The sequence below is a fragment of the Sinocyclocheilus grahami genome, unplaced genomic scaffold (assembly GCF_001515645.1).
Source record: "Sinocyclocheilus grahami isolate Dianchi unplaced genomic scaffold, SAMN03320097.WGS_v1.1 scaffold312.1, whole genome shotgun sequence".
In the NCBI taxonomy this organism is placed as follows: Eukaryota; Metazoa; Chordata; class Actinopteri; order Cypriniformes; family Cyprinidae; genus Sinocyclocheilus; species Sinocyclocheilus grahami.
This window is the reverse complement of record NW_015505491.1, coordinates 752,672-770,587: the sequence shown is the minus strand read 5'-3', so window position 1 is coordinate 770,587 and position 17,916 is coordinate 752,672. Positions and strand designations below refer to the sequence as shown.

Here is a 17,916-nt window from a genome sequence, read left to right as displayed (position 1 = left end):
AAAAAGAGTCATTTGACCCAAGCAAACAAACATAAAAGATTTTACACAAACCTTACATAAACCTACTTTCTGTAAATGTCCTTGTATTAGAATGTTTACTATTTTGAGTGATAAACTTTGAAGATAAGAAGTGCCTGTTCATTTATCATTTGTGAATGAACGCATTTACTTTTGCTACTCGCTCAGCCTCGTAAGGCCAGTGCTACGTGCAGCTCCGCCACGGCTGCGGCCTCCAGTGGTTTGGAAGAATGGAACGCCCGATCCCCACGGCAGCGCAGCTCTGCCCCCTCTCCGGAGATTCCTGATCCTTCGCACTCGGACACACCCGCTAAGCCCCCATCCCCGGCCGGAGCGGCCCTCGCACTATCCAAACCCCCATCACCCTGTGCACCAGGTCTGTTATCAGTCTTTACAATAAGGACAGTGTCATTAAAGCTATCAGTTTAACTGTGTGATGCATTTCCTCCAGCAAGCCAATTTATTGGGTAAATGCCACATGATGTTCATGGATTATAAGGAAACCTGTCAAAAACATGTCCAGGTTGTATTTCACTTCAAAATCTAAAGGAATTAAATGAGAAATTATATTTTGTGCGAAGAAAGCCTGTTTCTGCAGTTCAAATTCTGTTACGTACACTACCGTTAGAAATCTCTTCTGCTCAACAAGGCTGCATTTCTTTGATCAAAAATTCAGTAAAAACAGTAATATTGTGAAATATTATTACAATTTAAAATAACCATTTTCTATTTGAATATATTTTAAAATGCAGTTTATTTCTGTGATACAACGCTGAATTTTCAGCATCATTACTCCAGTCTTCAGTGTCACATGATCCTTCAGAAATCATTCTAATATGCTGATTTGCTGCTCAAGAAACATTTCTTATTATCATCAATGTTGAAAACAGTTGTGCTGCTTAATATTTTTGTGGGAAGCATGATAATTTTTTCTAGAATGATTTGATGAATAGAAAGTTCCGCATTTATTTGAATTTTGAAATGGAAATCGTATACATTTACTGTCACTTTTGATCATTTTAAGTCATCCTTGCTGAATAAAAAATAAATAAATTCCTTTTTCCAAACAATCTTGGTGACCCCTAACTTTTGAACGGTAATGTATATAAACATAAAAATATATTGAATATTAATATAAAAACCTGTATTAAGGTAACAGAAATGCATGAGAATAATAGTGATATGATAAAGAGAATTGTCATTAAGAATGATCATTAAGTAATTAAAAAAAACCTCAAAACTAAATTGTCCAGATGCATTACAGAAATGACTATTTGTGTGTAAATATACTTCATTTTAATGTCACTATGCAAAAAAAATAATAATAATAATTTTTGTGTGTGGTCTTTTTATGAAATTCACCCAAAAGCACTGCAGGAGAAGCCACATAGATCTCTGTACTTTAGTCTTTCAAAATAAAGATTTCCTGTGTTCTGTCTCGCCGTTTAGGTCCCAGTAACCAGGCTTGTGTTGGACCAGACAGACCCACCTCGTCTTCTCTGGTGTCTCTGTATCCAGCACTGGGCTATCGGGCCATTATGCAAGAGATGTCCCCTACTGCTTTTGGTGAGGAAGTGAAATCACGCTTGCCAATCTGTCTAGCTGTCCTGCCCGATTCAGTATGAAAGAATCCAGGGCTCAGGAATGCCATGTTAATCACGGCGCTCACTCGCCTTCCTCATGCGTCTCACACAGCTTGAATCTGTGATGTGATCCATGTGATTCAGTGTGGAGCTGTGTGAATTGTAACCAGCACTCATGCAGAAAGCAGCATGTACAGTCGTTATGTACAGTTAAATACACTTGATTGCAGCTGAGTATCGGCACACCCCAGCTACTGTTGACATCAGCTTAAAGAACTTAAGAAGGTGCAAATAGGGAGGGAACTCTTGTAATGGATATACATCAGTCTGAAAAGATGGACGCACCTACTCATTCTTTATTATTGCTGTTGTGCACATTTAATAATAGTAAAGGCGTTAAAGAATGAAAGACTCTGTAAGTTCCTATGTATGTTGCACACTTGGTATCATCAGCCTTAAAAATGTGATTTATAAAAAAATACATTTTTAGACACTACTGGTCAAAAGTTTGGAATTTTAGGTCGCTGTCAAACAAATATCCTGTGATAGAATTCAGCAGTGGGCCAGTCTGGTGAGTAATCCTTCATATTAGTGCAAATGTGTGTGTGTGTGTTTTGAAGTTGTCATCCAAGTAAAGCTACATTAATTTCAGTTTGAACATACAAACAATGAAATCATAGAGATAGGAATGATAGCGCCCTCTTCTGATTGTTTGGGGTTTTTACCGGAACAGCGTCGTCCTAATACAGAAAGTGACGTAGGCGTGACGACATGGATTTTTTTTTAGGCCAGTCTGGTGAGTAATCCTTCATATTAGTGCAAATGTGTGTGTGTGTTTTGAAGTTGTCATCCAAGTAAAGCTACATTAATTTCAGTTTGAACATACAAACAATGAAATCATAGAGATAGGAATGATAGCGCCCTCTTCTGAATGTTTGGGGTTTTTACCGGAACAGCGTCGTCCTAATACAGAAAGTGACGTAGGCGTGACGACATGGATTTTTTTTTTAAAACACCCTAAAAGGGAAACTTGAGTGGACTTTCCCAAGTGTGTCAGAACCAGATTTATAGTAATCGACTTGATAGGCGAGGTATATTTGGTTTCTAAACAAGAAGAATATTTATAGGTCTAAAATATGTGACAGATAAAATTGTAGTTCCCCTTTTAACCCTTTAACTGTCACCCGTCCCCTCTGTGGGACGCCTAAATTTATTTCACGATATTACAATTAAATCCTAATCTAATCATGACAAACTATATATCGTTGGAAAGGTCTAAGACTCCTAAATAGATAATTTACCAATGCTTTTGTAAAAAAAATGATGTAGGAAAAGTAATAGATTCATTTATGTCAAGAGTGCACCTCAGAAATCTACATCGTAACAGGAGTTCTGAGCTTTGTCAAAAAAAAGTCTTCTTCGTTGCCGCTTTTTCTCGCTCACACTTTAGAAATCATCAGAGATTATGTATCAAAGGAAAACTTAAAATCTCAAAATTCATCCTTTGAACCCCATTTTAAAATCAAACATTGCATTACCATGAAAACGGTGCATCAATATCATGTTACAACATGTTTTCGTTCATGAGTTATACAAATTTACGTTTGGATCGTGCACTTTCACGTCTATGTTCAACAATGTGAGTGACAGTTAAAGGGTTAATTGATAACCCAGGGAGAAACCCAGTTTTAGACCTGCAGTACCGTATGTTGAACTTTTCTAGGGAATTTTTTTAATATAACGTCTTTTCCTGTGGAAAATAAATCATCAGAATCCAAAGTTAATAATGACCATTGTTTTTTTTAATTTACCCTTCATAGCCTGGTACAGCAAACAAGGTCCCCATGGAGATCGCTCTCCTCCTGCGTCTGGGTGGAGAGTCGGGATCGCTACCCAGTCACCGCGGCATCATCCGGATGCTCGACTGGTTTGAGATGCCGGGTCAGGGATACCTCATTGTGTTTGAGAAACCCCAACACTGCCAGGACCTGTTTGACTTCATCACTGAACGTGGGGCCCTGGAGGAGCCCTTTGCACAGAGGTGCGAAAAAGCGACAAGTCTTTTGGCATTCGATTCTAGCAGTAAGCCACAATACTAACGAGAATGGCTTGTTTTAGATTCTTCAAACAGGTCATTGAAGCCCTGCAGTTCTGCCACTCCAAGGGAATTGTGCACCGGGACATCAAAGATGAGAACATCCTTGTTGACACCCGCACCGGAGACGTCAAAATCATTGACTTTGGATCTGGTGCTCTACTGAAGGACTCCATTTACACTGACTTTGAAGGTAAGGCAGCTTTAGTTTGGTTATTGCATATGCATGAATATAGCATGAATGTGGAGCCGTTTCTAATGACCCCTCTGTCTGTTTAGGGACCAGAGTCTACAGCCCTCCAGAGTGGATCCTCCACCAGCGTTACAGCGCTCATCCGCTCACCGTGTGGTCGCTGGGTGTACTTCTGTTTGACATGGTGTGTGGAGACATTCCCTTTGAGCAGGATGCTGACATTGTACACGGCGCTCCAAGTTTCACTAAACGCATCTCCAAAGGTGAGCCGCAAACAAAACAAAATCTACTTTCTTAAAGAGACAGTCCACCCAAAAATGAAAATTCTGTTATCATTTACTCACCCTCACGTTTCAAACCTGGATGACTGTTTTTTAATTAAGAATGTTGGTAACCAAACAGTGTTGGGTACCATTGACTTCTATTGTATTTTTGTCCATACTATAGAAGTGAATGGGAGCCAAACTGTTTGGTTACCATCATTTTTCCAAATATGTACTTCCAAAATGAGAGTAAATTATGACAGTGTTCGTTTTTGAATGAACTATCCCTTAATAAACATTTTTTCAACAAAATGTCTCACAGACGTATAAAATTGTTTCCCAATATATAAAATTGATACAATTAAAGTTTTGTACTTGTATAACTTGCAAATACTTCACATTATGGCAATCAAATGGGTTGCAAATTATGCAAGCACTGTTTCAGTGTAATCAAGCAGATTTGTTACTTATTTTTTTACATTTGCACATCTACTTACAACAGAACAACATGAGCAGTTCGTTACAGAGCCACCAATCTTCGTAGTATACGATGCCAGGTTTCATTCAATATTTATTCTTTCATTTCAGAATGCCAGTCTCTGATTCGCTGGTGCCTTTCATACAGGCCGGAGGATCGGCCTAGTTTGGAGCAGATTTTGCAGCATCCTTGGATGATGGAGAGCACTGAGGACATTGGAGATTTGCAAGCAGAAAGCAATATTAAGCCAAGCCTTTAAATCCTGAAGGACTTTGGACTCGATTCAGAAATTTCACACACAGTTTTGTTTTACACACTGGACTTCCTGAACTCTAGTTGCTGGCTTCTGGATTCTTCCTTATTTATTTTTTTGTTTGGCTGCCTTCAACGTTCGTTTCATTTGGACTTGGGATCTATGCTTCTAGATGCCCAGAATAGCCCTGGATTGCTGCAGGTTTACATTATGAATGAATATTTCCCACGACTACAACCATCGCAGCTCAATGCGACTTTTTTTTATTTATTGCGGATTATTTAGTTTTTCCGCCATGTACTAATTCATTTTTTGTAAGAATTTCAGAAGCAGTAAACTGTGTTCGTCTTGTTTGTTGGTTGTTTTGAAGTTCTAACCGACTTAAATGACAGTAGGTGGGCTTGCAGTTATTTACCAGACTGCGATGATACCTGGTTTTACAGGTTTCTGTTGTACAGTGATATTCTCTCCCTGTTCTAAGGGGTTTCAAAAAGACTTTGGATCTGCTTTCCAGTCTTTTGACGGGAGGCCTGGCGGAACAATAATTCTGGCTCACGTGGATCTGTTCCCATTTATCAACACTTACTCTCAAAGAAGGTGTGACCGAAGAGAAGAGGAACATTCCTGTGGATCCTGTTTACTCTAAATGAACCAGTTCCCTGGATGGATTCCTCAGAGCCATTACTAAGCCGGCTTTTGGTTTCTGTCTGTATTGTTTGCAAAATACCTGCGTTGTAACTTAAAGAATGTTGTCAGGACGCTTTGTACTGAACAAACTCAGCTATGTGTCATTTTGTTGTCAGCATGTTAACTAATGTCAGGAGGGTTTCAACCACTAACCCACTGTTGATGTGGACTAAAAAAGGGCCTATGGGCTTTTCCTAATCGTTTGATTACACACCAAAGAGATCTGCCTTACTGTCTTGTGTGAGGTAAACAGGCATAATGCCAGATTCATTTGATTTGGATTTGAAATCTGGACTAAGTAAAGCAAAACAGCATTGACATGTTCGAATTGTTTCATTCGAGACTTTAAAACTGAATGTGTACAAATTGGACCTTTCCCAACATAACATGTAATGCATCTATGTAAACACTGGGGTATTTTTGATACAGTCAGTTTTCTTTTTTCTTTCATTTTTTGTTAAAAAAAAATCCTTGCGGTTTTTGCTTGGGTTGACACAACAACTTTGCTGTAAATACTTGTGTATTCAACAATGTGCTGTGGCTGTTGTCACACGATTAATTTAAGGTTTAATTTAAGAGATTCTATGAATAAAAAATATAGATGTGAAATATCTATATTTAAAGAAACACCTGTCTTGTCTTTTCTATCCATTTTTGCTCATGCAAATAAGAAATAAAATGAGAAACTCCAGCCATATCAGTGATCATAGTTTTCTGTTCAAGTTAAGGGACTTTTTAAACAGGCCTCTCTAGTCCAACCATTCAGGTTAGTTATTCCCGACAAGTGAAGCAGGAATGTTTCTATCATGTTCACGTGCTTGCTTTATTGTAATGACAGAACTTACTTTTCCACATGGTTTAACGCCTGCAACTGACACCCTGAATGTACTGTATATACAAGTATGTTAGACACCAAGTGTGCCGCACTAGTCCTCAAAAGTGAAGCCTTGCGTTTCGATCTCCCCCAGGTAGCTGGTCCCAGTATAGATCATAAACCCCACCATCTCCATGTAATCTAAAGGGATTTAGACAAACTAAATAATTACATTTCACTTCAAATATTTTGTTTTCAAACATGGTTTTTGACATTTGACGTAGATTTTAATCACGCTGATGTAAGTTCAAGTGCTCGTTTTTAAAATAAGTTTGGTTTTAGTTAGTTGTGATGCTATAAAAATGGGAGTGTGACGTTATGATTGACAGCTGAGACTGAGAGCTTCTCTGAGTGAACTGAGGCGCCAACAGACTTTTTCTGGCTCTTCAGGAAGAGATTGGAGTTGTATTTACCATATTGTAACACAAGCCTCTTACACGGCAATCAGCAGACAAAAAGCAGGAGTGTGGGTGGGATGCGGCTCCACTTCGCTCACTACTACGCAGACTCGGGTCCCAAATAAGCGCAATATGGCCGTGCCCTATTGGGACAATGGTGTTCTTCAACATTGGTTTTATTAATAATTGGATCTTTATTTGGATTTGAGACACGTAGGGATGACTGCCTGGCTCAACAAGGTGTTGAAGATATCTGTTAGGACTTTCATCAGCTGTGCAGCACAGTCTCTCAAGTACACAGCACCAAGAGGGTCTGGCTGCAGCCTTGCACTTGCACTCTCAGACTTGCACTCTCAGACTTGCATTCTCAGACTTGCGCTTCCGCTTGCGACGTCACTTGCAGTCTTTATTTTTTATTTTGTTCTATTTTGTTTTATTACTTTTTGTTTGAATCGCTCAACATTTTATAACAGTAGCCAGGTGGTGAAGACAAGAAAAAAGAAACTAAATTACACTGTCACTTGCAATCGCCACTTGCACTCTCCGCTACCTGCGACGTCACTTGCAATCGACACAAATCGTGCGTGTTGCCAATGGAGACAAGAAGCTGTGGTGGTGATTAAACGATTAAAACTAATTTAGTACTAGAACATACAGGGTCCTGCAAGAAAAAGACAAGACCCACAAATCCGTGGACACAGAACAGCAGAATATGAACGCATGCACAAAGTCTCTCGTTAAGTGTTTTCCTCCTGTAGAAAAACATAAACACTTAATATGGCATAATGTATTAAGATACATTAAGTGCAATTAAAAAATCAAATGCGATATATAGTTATTATTTAATGTACTACAAGGCAAGCAGATGGCTATGAACAAAATGCGCAAACTTTCACTTGTCCTCCCATACAGCAAAACGCTCAATGTGGCATAATAACACTATGGAAAAACGCTTAACGCAAAACTGTGCGTGTTGCATTTATTCTGGGCTCACCTGCTTGCCTGTACATATTAGTTATGTATATTAATAATGTAGAGGATCATATTGAGTTTGGCCTTTTTAGTCCATAATGCCACATTATGCCATGTTTTGCGGTATGGGAGGAAAATGCTATATACATATTCATTACAATAATAAACTGTATATTTAATTTGATATTTTAATAGCATCTTAATACATTACACCATGTTAAGTGTTTATGTTTTTCTACAGGAGGAAAACGCTTAACAACAGACTTTGTGCATGCGTTCATATTCTGCTGTTCTGTGTCCACGGATTTGCGGGTTGTGTCTTTTTCTTGCAGGACCCTGTATGTTATAGTACTAAATTGGCTTTAATCGTTTAATCACCACCACAGCTTCTTGTCTCCATTGGCAACACGCACGATTTGTGTCGATTGCAAGTGACGTCGTAGGTAGCGGAGAGTGCAAGTGGCGATTGCAAGTGACATTGTAATTTAGTTTCTTTTTTCTTGTCTTCACCACCTGGCTACTGTTGTAAAATGTTGAGCGATTCAAACAAAAATGAATCAATAAATAGAACTAAATGAAAAACTGCAAGTGACGTCGCTAGCGGATGCGCAAGTGTCTGAGAGTGCAAGTCTGAGAGTGCAAGTGCAAGGCTGCAGCCAGACCCTTCGCACACGGCCAGGTATGTTGTCAGGGCCCACAGCCGTACGTGGGTTAATCCTGGACAGGGTCTTCCTTACGTCGGCTGGAGAGAGACTGAGCACCTGGTCGTTTGGAGATGTGTGCAGTTTTTGTGCAGGTGTGTTGTGTATCTCAAATCGTGAGTAGAAGTGTTTGAGTGCAACTGGCAGGGATGTGTCACCGTCACTGGCCTGTGGCAGGGGCTTGTGATGGTCTGAATGGCTTGCCACAGGGTCCGGGTGTCTTCACTGTCACTGAAGTTATTGTTGATTTTTTGAGCATATTGATGTTTTGCCTTCTTGATGCCATGAGACAGATTGGCTCTTGCTGTTTTGAGAGCTGCCTTATCTCCTGATCCGAATGCCTTATCTCGGATTTTTAGCAGCCCGTCATCCGTGGCTTCTGGTTGGCTCGTGTGGTGATGGTCTAGGTCAGTGTTTCTCAACCAGGGGTCCGTGGACCCCTAGTGGTCCTTGACGCAAGGCCAGGGGGTCCGTATAAAGTATACATTTTGTATATTTTGACATGACATGTTCCCATGAAAGAAAAATGCCCAGTTTGAGCATATTGATGTTTTGCCTTCTTGATGCCATGAGACAGATTGGCTCTTGCTGTTTTGAGAGCTGCCTTATCTCCTGATCCGAATGCCTTATCTCGGATTTTTAGCAGCCCGTCATCCGTGGCTTCTGGTTGGCTCGTGTGGTGATGGTCTAGGTCAGTGTTTCTCAACCAGGGGTCCGTGGACCCCTAGTGGTCCTTGACGCAAGGCCAGGGGGTCCGTATAAAGTATACATTTTGTATATTTTGACATGACATGTTCCCATGAAAGAAAAATGGCCAGAATACTGGACAAGTCAGCTAACTTGAATAATACTTGACTGCATTTGGTCCTCACAAAGACACAAATCATACATAGATGAGTCAGTTTTGTTCTGGGGGTCCTTGAGGATGGTTCTGAATTGGACTAATGCAGTTTTTCATTTAGTCCAGTACGCCAAAAGGTTGAGATTCACTGGTCTAGGTGACCGTCACATCATCTATGATGCAAGCAGTCACTGTTTCTGTGTGTCTTTGTGATTGGTGTAGGTGGCTGCCTCTCTGAACATGTCCTGGATGCAGTCCTGCAGTGCTGAGGTAGCATCGTCTGGCCATATTGCGATCTGCTTTTGAACAACTGGGGATGCACGCAAGTATGTTTGCCTGAATTTCCAGCAGATGTTTGACGGCGACAGATTCGTCACTGCGATATTCCAGCGGTCATAGATTAAAAACCGTGTTTCACCAGTTGTATAAATTGGTATCATGCGAAACAACGCGTTTTGATTCCGCGGTGTCCGTACCTGCGTATTATACGCTGTTTTAGGGAAGTTGACCGTACTCTCATGTCACGCTCACAAACCACGCCCCTTGCACGTGACGCGCGAAATGCAGCTGGAGGGCAGGAAGGGATTTTTCCCTCAATAAAATCACTAGGAGAAACTCAAAATGCCTATGTTTTGCGCTGTTTATGGATGCTCAAATCGGTCCAACCGAGAAAAAACGAAGAGCTTTTATCGTGTACCAAAAGTTGTTGCTCACAAGGGGGGAAATTTCAAGGAATTGACTGAAAAACGTAGGAAAAAGTGGCTTGAAAACCTGCGTCTGCGGTCGGGAGGAGCGGAGTCCGCTAATGCTCGTGTGTGCAGTGACCACTTTGTCAAAGGTAAGTTATAACTTAAATATGCTATGTTTATGTTTGTATAAAGTTAGCTTTTCCGTACTTCGTGAAGTTAAAATGATAGTTGTAACTTAACAAAAATATGTAACATTAGCAAAGCTAACTACAAAGTCTTTACAGGGGGCAGATTTATTGCTACTGTGTTGTTCTCTTTAGGCTGCCCTAGTGCTATAAATGATGTTCAGTCTGTAGACTGGGCTCCTACAATTAACCTCGGTTATCAGAAATGTAGGCCCATGTCGGAAGCATCGCGTAAACGAACGGAGAGGATGAAGTCCAGAGACGATCAACATGGACACGCAGAAGCTGCAGAGGCCTTGCTGGATCTCCATGAGTCAGCTGAGAACACCGAGCAAGAGGACAACACAGAGATGTTACCTGATCAACAAGGTAAAGTCATTGTATTAATACGTGTTGCCAGTATTTGTATAAGGCAGACGATATTCTTACAACAAATAATGCATGTAAACTTTGAATTAGGCTTACAAAATTATTTATTATTTATCACCCTAAACCCTAGTACATCCCTACAACTTATTTTATTCTATTCCATCTATACTACACCTGTGCATACAATTTATTCTTTTTTTGTGGTTTATATTTATACATGTGTATTTTATTCACATTTCATTTGTATTATCTGTGTGTTGTTGTTGTCTCCGTGCACTGGAAGCTTGTGACACTATAACAAATTCCTTGTATGTGCAAACATACTTGGCAATAGAGCTCTTTCTGATTCTGAAAATAGATAATTAATTCTCTGTGGACTCACCTGGGTGTATAAAATGTGTAGTGTATAAAAAAATAAGAATCCACAAATAAAGTGGAACAGATAACTTGAAACTTTTGTAAGAATGCTGACTACGAAGTAGTAGAAATAGTCAATAATTCATGTCATTATTGATATGGAGAGTAATTTGAATAACTAATCCCTCTCCCTACTGGTATATATTTTATGCAGATGCAGAATGCCAGACAGACCTAACCATGGATGACATTAGCCCCGTTTCCACCGCAGGAACTTTCCCCAGGAACTAGGGCTTTGGGCGTGTTTCTGCCGCAGGAACCAGGATCTAAATAAAGTTCCGGGTAAAAATTTGCCCCTCAGAAATTCCCTGCTCCGAGGTAGTAGTACTTTTTCAAAGGTCCGGAACTTTCGGGGGCGGGACTTGTGCGCTGAGCATGCTGATTGGTTGAGTTCACGCAACGTTGTATTTCAACCACCACATATTCGCATGTTTTTGTCAAATATTACTGTTATTGTGTCATGAAATGTTGTTTTAAAAGTATTTCCGGCGAGAATGTAGTTGGTTAAAACTCAAATCTGCGGTTTATTTATAAAGACTGTTTGAAAATGTGCTTGGCCGATTTCGGAGACGTGAGCTCCACGCGATCAGCGGGCGCTCAGTGCTCATGTATCCCGACGAGAGCAGCCTCAACTCTGCTAGTCCTTCTGACATTTGGCGCTGGCTCTGATGTCTCTGTTGTGGTTAAACATTAGATATGTGACCCTGGAGCACAAAAGCAGTCTTAAGTCGCTGGGGTATATTTGTAGCAATAGCCAAAAATACATTGTGTTGGTCGAAATTTTTCTTTTATGCCAAAATCATGAGGATGTTAAGTAAAGATCATGTTCCATGAAGATATTTTGTAAATTTCCTACTGTAAATATATCAAAACTTAATTTTTGATTAGTAATATGCATAAGTAATATACTTCATTTGGTCAACTTTAAAGGTGATTTTCTCAATATTTAGATTTTGTTTTAACCCTCAGATTCCAGATTTTCAAATAGGTGTGTCTCAGCCAAATGTTGTCCTATCCTAACAAATCGAAAAATTGACACTTAAGACTTAGGTTTTGTGGTCCAGGGTCACACATAATTCGTTTTGGGTAAAGCTAACAGGTAATATTTTCATTGTAATGTATGTATTTTCCCTGAACTACATTTATGCGGCTATTAATGTGTTTAAATGAAAACGAAAAGAGGCAGTGGTGTTTGATATCATATTTCGTCTTATTGTAAATACACATGGTCAAACTATAAGCATCACCACACTGTTAAGTTTCTTATCGGTATTGCTCCCCAAGGGTATGTTTCTTGCATATTACTAACTCTTCTTCCCCAAGCAGAAGATAAGCAAACTACAGAAGAGAGTGACCTTCTAAAAAAAACCTGTTACCTGGCGATATTGTTCTAGCAGACCGTGGGTTTAATGTTGGGGATAGTGTAGGATTCTACTGTGCTTCACTACAGTTACCTGCATTCACTAAGGGGAAAAGACAGTCGTCCGCAGACGAGGTGGAACAAACTAGAGAAATAGCTTATTTGCGTATTCATGTAGAAAGGGTTATTGGATTAGTTAGAAGGAAATATCAGATTCTGCAAAGTAGGGCCATGCCCATCGAACACATGGCAACAAAACCAGGTGAGTCACTGTCTTTGATAAGATTGGAGTTATTTGCTGTGCCTTGTCAAATTTATCAGAGTCCGTGGTCCTACTGGAGTAAGAAATTATGAAACTGAAATAATGAACTTCTGATCATTAAATGTCATGATTTGAAATGGTCATGAAATGAAAAAACTTTGGATGTTAATGATGATATATAATATTTTGGTATACTACTTAATAATAGCATAACAGTACACTATGTTTTTAGTGAATTTTGTATATAACCTAAGGGCTAAATTCAATCAAATCTACTGTGGTGTCATGCAAAGTTCCCCACGTACAAATAAATACCAAATTAACTGTAATTAGTTGGGTTAGACCAGGGGTAGGCAAGTTCGGTCCTAGAGAGCCGCAGTCCTGCAGAGTTCAGCTCCAACCCTGAAAAAAAACCTCACCTGCCTATAGCCTTAGTAATCCTGAAGACATTGATTAGCTTGTTCAGGTGTGTTTGATTAGGGTTGGAGCTGAACTCTGCAGGACTGCGGCTCTCTAGGACCGAACTTGCCTACCCCTGGGTTAGACAAAGGACAATTGATCTAGCCTCAGTGTGGACACGAAGATATAAAAATGCAGTGCTCTGCCATGCGCCGCAGTAGCTTTTTTTGAATTTACCTTCAGACTTTATTAAATTCAATATAATTTACAAAGTGCACACTGTTTTAGTTCTTATAAGTAACCACCAATACGGTTTCTTGTATAATTTAATATTTTTTTATTTTTATTTAATCTCCTCAATAAACATCTGATTGCCAACAAAGACACATTCATGTTATTCAGTGCTTTTCTTTTGCAAAATATGACTGAATCAAGTGCCTGAGCTGATGTAAGGTAGTGTCCTTTAGTTATATTACATGTCAAGATGTTGTTTTGTAACTTGCTGTCCCAACACTTCTGGAAGTATACAGTTTCTGAAAAAATTCTTAACTCTAGGAATCAGATCATCCCAAAAGCCCATTTCAGGTATAATCCTTTAAAAAAAAAAAAGTTATTAGAGTTCCACACCACAAAGTCGCAATACTCAGCATCCACAGGCTGTGTGAAGCTGTGCCTGGACTTGGTAGTAGTAAGCATGGCTCCTGTCCAGTGTAACCTCATCCCAATCTTTGATAAGGCAGAATCCTTTGTCTCCAGCACACAGGTGCAGATTAACTTTGTCTTGCTTGCAGTGTGGGCACTAACATTCACAGTAAAAAATAACATGTAAACAACTGATGCGACTAATTTTTCTTACTTTTTATTTCACTAATTTTTATATAGTCATGTGTTTTTGTGACATTTCGACTACCAAGTCTTGCACAAAAAGGATAGTAAAAAAAGCCCTGTAATAACTTTCCACAGTTCTGTCTTTATAGGAAAGTGAAATTATGATTTTAACATATCAAATATCTTTTTTTACTGTGTTTATAATGAACCGTAATATTACCTTTATCTCACAAATCCCAGTTCCATGACAGTCACATGTGACTATCCCATCAGGCGAGGCTCCCATGTATGGCTGAATCCCAAGTGGCCATACCATACTTTCAAGCCAGGACCACCTTACATACAGGAGAAGCCCTCATGCTCCAGACACATCAGCCTTTCATACTCTGCTCTGGCTTGTGCCTCATGCTTGCACCCATAACTGTAAAAAGTACACAGAAACAATCAACAACAAATTAAATGGTTATTTAATATTTAGTGTTGAATTTAGAAACTTTGCAACATTATTACAGTTCAATGGTTTAAATGTTTACCATTATCCTAACCCCTATACTTAACCCTACCCCTGCCTAACCCTTTTACAAACCCATACCTTTATGGAGACCCTTATGGTAGTCTTACCGAAAATCTCACCTCTGTCTTATCCTAATTCAAGCCCTAAATACCTTGTCGCGACTGTTGTGAACTCGTGTGCCTCTGGGTAGCCTATGGCCTTAATCAAGCTCTTGGGACGTTTTCAGAGGGTTCGTTTGAAGAACTTGTTTAAGCGTAGAGGCAGTTATGCGTCCAGCTCTTTGTCGATACCAAATCCTGGATGCACCCTGGATTCGAGTTGCCTTTACAGCCTGTACCTGAGAAGGGGTAAGCTCTTCTAACTGGAAATCTTGGCACAGCTCTGCAAGCTCTTTGGGGGGTAGCTGCATGAGTTTATGGTGTTCTGTATTCAAGAACAGTTTTAGGCAGCATAAAAGATTAGGGAACAAATTCCTTGTAGTAATTCTCCCTAGCCATCAGTGCAGCACTGCGTGGACAGTTTCTGCTTAAGGACTCAAAAAAACCTATCATACGTTTCTGACCCTCTCTTTACTCTTGGACATTTAAATGTTTTCTCAAACTTGGCTTGTTCTGTTGATTTCCCAGCGATGGCATCTTCCGTTTTTCTTTTTTTGGATTTTGCAGAGAAAAAAAAATCTATAAGAGCTATGGGAGCAGCAGGAATCTAAAATTTGAAAAGCATGAAGATCATTACGTACTGCCCATTTAAGGAAAATTACAGTAACTTACCATTTCTAACACACACATGTGGTCCATAACATGGAAATTTAAGATATAACATTGCAACTACAATGTGTGTTGTTTGTCTTAGTCCAAGACAAAACCATATGAATTGTAGTTGCAGTGTTTGATCTTACTTTCCCTGCAGAAGTGCGTTTTACAAATGAACAGTTGCTGTCATTTCCCATAGTAGAGTAGGGTACGAAACAGTACTATGTACTGTAGATTTATACACCTTTTGTACATGTGATGGCATCGGCCACTTGCACTTTTCCGTTGTGCAGGAGGCTGTATCTCGCATCTTAAAGGGTTAGTTCACCCAAAAATGATTACTTGCTCATTAATTACTCACCCTCATGTCGTTCTAAACCCGTAAGACCTCTGTTCATCTTCAGAACACAAATTAAGATATTTCTGATGAATTCCGAGAGCTCTGACCCTCCCATAGACGGCAATGTAATTACCATGATCAATGACCAGAAACGTAGCAAGGAGATCGGTAAAATAATCCATGTGACATCAGGGGTTCAACCGTAATTTTACGAAGCTACGAGAATACTTTTTGTACGCAAAGAAAACAAAAATAACTACTTAATTCAACAATTCGTCTCCTCTGCGTCACCCTATAGTGCCATTTTGGAGAATATCCACTGAACGTAAACAGCGTATGCTATTCTGTCTCAGCTGCGTCACGCAGATACACTTTCCATGTTGTTTACGCTTTGATTTGAACGAAAACAATGTATTTTTGGGTGAACTATCCCTTTAAAACCAGCTTCAATAGAAAAAATGACTGCCCCTATATGAAAACAGGATTCTGACAATCTGAAAAAGAATAGAATATAATTTTTTAATTAACCAAATGGCTGATACATGAGGATATCATAATATATTAAGGCATTATAGGGATGCACAGAAATGAAAATTCTGGGCCGAAACCAAAACTTTTGGATTTATTGACAAGCCTGTTCATTGATATGTAGTTTACTATTGTTCTTAATCAAATTATTTATTTTCTGAATGATTATATACATACATACATACATACATACATACATATATGCTGCTTTGAAGCTATGTATTGTTAAAAGTGTTTTTTTGTGTGTGTGATTTTGCAACACCTATTTGTTGAACATTCCCTTAAATAATTATTTGGGATAATTCATTGCATCTTAATGCAAACTATAGCTTGTTTATCACTCATTCTTTAGCGATATAAAAAAAAGAAAGAGAATGAAATGCTTGACATGTCATTTTAACCACAGCAATATTGCTGCTCAGATTACATTGACACAAATTAAGGAATACTTTTGAACAACTGCCTACACAAGCGTTGCAAAAAAACAAAGTAAACTCCTTTTTTAATGTTTTTCTCTGAATGCACACTAGACACTTTTTATAAACGCTCCCTCTCACAAAGACTCAGTTTGATCATGTATGTTTACTTGTGCTTTGCACTACAAATCATCTCTTTTGCACAATTTAATTTATAGTATTTAAGTTTTGTACAGTCTCTGTTTGTGTATGTATAGTCAACTATTTATAAGGTATATGTGAAGTCAGATGGTTAACTGTTGTATAGGTATATAATTGTTTTTCTTATACTTCTATTGTTGTATGTTCATATATGTTTAACTAGTATGTAGCACCATGGCCCTGCGACACGACGTTTCATTCCACTATATCAATATATGTCCACACACATTGCAGAATGACAATAAAGCTCGACTTGACTTGATTTGACTTATTTTGGAAAAATGTATGTTAGATTATCTATAGAAAACAACTTGAGCCTTAAAGCAACAGTCTTTTATTTATTTATTTATTCCCCCCCCTATTTTGTGACTTTAGAGCCCGCTACAGTTAAGTGAGTGGAATTAACTCGTAAATATGTCACTGTCCTAGTTACAGTAGGTAGCTGCCAGCAAGCAATCCACCCATTTCGCAGAATTTCGTACGCGCTCGCCAAACTTGCATACTTCCAGAAAAGGCATTTGGTAAAGTACGTCCAATTTTCCCCGGACATGTCAGGATTTTTAAATGGCCTAAATTTTTTTTTATTGTTTTCTTATTGTTTTCATACTTGCTTAAGGTTATGACTGAAAAGTAGTTGGACCAATAGCGTACAGGTGTTGTACATAATCGACCAATCGTAGGGTGCGAGAAATTGGGCTCTGTTGAGAAAAGACAAAGCAATGCAAATACGTGTACATGCATATAAAGTAAAGGATTGTAGTTACCACGTCAGTAGGAAAACAAAGCCAAAACCCAGACATTTTAGGCAATTTAAAAATGTCCCGGTAGAAGAGGGTATAGGCCTACGGTCACCCTACGTTTGGGCGGGAATGTGGGAAAGAAACGGATGCCATTCGTCTTATAGAAGTCGATATGACATCAGAATGTGACATCAGTTGCTTGTGAAGTCTCAGAAAATTGCAACCATAGATGTGTATATCTATGATTGCAACTATGTGGAATTTATTAGGTTCTGCTGCCCCTAATGGTTCCTGTAATGCAGTGCAATAATACTTTGGCGCAATATAAGGTTTGTTTATCTGTACTGGTTTCCCCCCACACAGTATTAGTAGGATCGTTGAGCTAAATACAAGTTAAGCAGAGTGTGGTACACTAGTAAAGTATCAGATTTAGTTAAAGATGAAAAAAGAAAATGGAAAATGAAAGTCCCACGGACAGATACGGGAAGTGATTTTTTTTAAATAAATTTTTTTTTGGGGGGGGGGTTTAACCCTTCTCTCGACCTCAACTGATGTGTTTC

At 39.1% G+C, this 17,916-nt stretch overlaps 3 protein-coding genes across 3 annotated transcripts in view; all 3 read left to right on the top strand.

The window, feature by feature from the left end:
* The window catches only part of LOC107601748 (OTU domain-containing protein 5-A-like), a 32,174-nt gene extending 30,531 nt beyond the window's left edge, over positions 1–1,643 (top strand). Inside the window, exons 7-8 of the mRNA XM_016294034.1 lie at positions 187–394; positions 1,468–1,643. Coding sequence (XP_016149520.1) covers positions 187–394; positions 1,468–1,643 — 384 coding nt within the window. The remainder of the gene's footprint in view (positions 1–186; positions 395–1,467) is intronic.
* A 361-nt stretch (positions 1,644–2,004) lies between these two features.
* Positions 2,005–6,153, top strand: LOC107601747 (serine/threonine-protein kinase pim-2-like). Its single transcript, XM_016294033.1, has 6 exons — positions 2,005–2,016; positions 2,122–2,172; positions 3,422–3,642; positions 3,720–3,889; positions 3,976–4,152; positions 4,741–6,153. The coding sequence occupies exons 1-6, from the start codon at positions 2,005–2,007 to the stop codon at positions 4,887–4,889; spliced, it is 780 nt and encodes a 259-aa protein (XP_016149519.1). The 3' UTR covers positions 4,890–6,153.
* A 3,441-nt stretch (positions 6,154–9,594) lies between these two features.
* LOC107601765 (UDP-galactose translocator-like) overlaps positions 9,595–17,916 on the top strand; it is a 17,142-nt gene continuing 8,820 nt past the window's right edge. Inside the window, exon 1 of the mRNA XM_016294055.1 lies at positions 9,595–9,682. The gene's annotated coding sequence lies outside the window, so the exon portion shown is untranslated. The remainder of the gene's footprint in view (positions 9,683–17,916) is intronic.

Coding starts and splice junctions, on each gene's coding strand:
- LOC107601747 (XM_016294033.1), top strand. Junction 2,173..3,421: donor TTCAGCAGTGGGCCAGTCTG/GTGAGTAATCCT, acceptor TACCCTTCATAG/CCTGGTACAGCAAACAAGGT. Junction 3,890..3,975: donor CATTTACACTGACTTTGAAG/GTAAGGCAGCTT, acceptor CTGTCTGTTTAG/GGACCAGAGTCTACAGCCCT.